At 50.5% G+C, this 222-nt stretch overlaps 1 protein-coding gene across 1 annotated transcript in view; it reads right to left on the bottom strand.

Moving 5' to 3' along the window:
• Positions 1-222, bottom strand: part of LOC119593140 (synaptotagmin-15-like) — a gene marked incomplete in the record, with an annotated part of 14,197 nt that overhangs the window by 4,180 nt on the left and 9,795 nt on the right. The window contains 1 exon segment of the mRNA XM_037942104.1: positions 64-174. Within this exon segment, the coding sequence (XP_037798032.1) occupies positions 64-174 (111 nt within the window).

The following is a 222-nucleotide window of genomic DNA, read 5'->3' as shown; positions in this document are numbered from 1 at the left end:
CATTATTATCATTATCATTCTATATCTATTTTGTTTCAATAAAAACCAAGACCCACGCCCTACCTTGATTCCCTTGGCCTGGAACACGGTGATGGACAGGCGGTGCAGGTTGTCGTTGAAGGTCAGGGACACGAGGATTTCTCCGAGGTCATTGTTGGGCACCGACTCGTCCTCCTGCGGGGAACGGAGGTCAGAGCCGTGCGAATGGAAACACTGGAGTCT

Source organism: Penaeus monodon, chromosome 31 (genome assembly GCF_015228065.2).
Source record: "Penaeus monodon isolate SGIC_2016 chromosome 31, NSTDA_Pmon_1, whole genome shotgun sequence".
NCBI classification, from domain to species: Eukaryota; Metazoa; Arthropoda; class Malacostraca; order Decapoda; family Penaeidae; genus Penaeus; species Penaeus monodon.
Note: the sequence above shows the minus strand (reverse complement) of the source record. Positions and strands in the feature narration are given on the sequence as shown.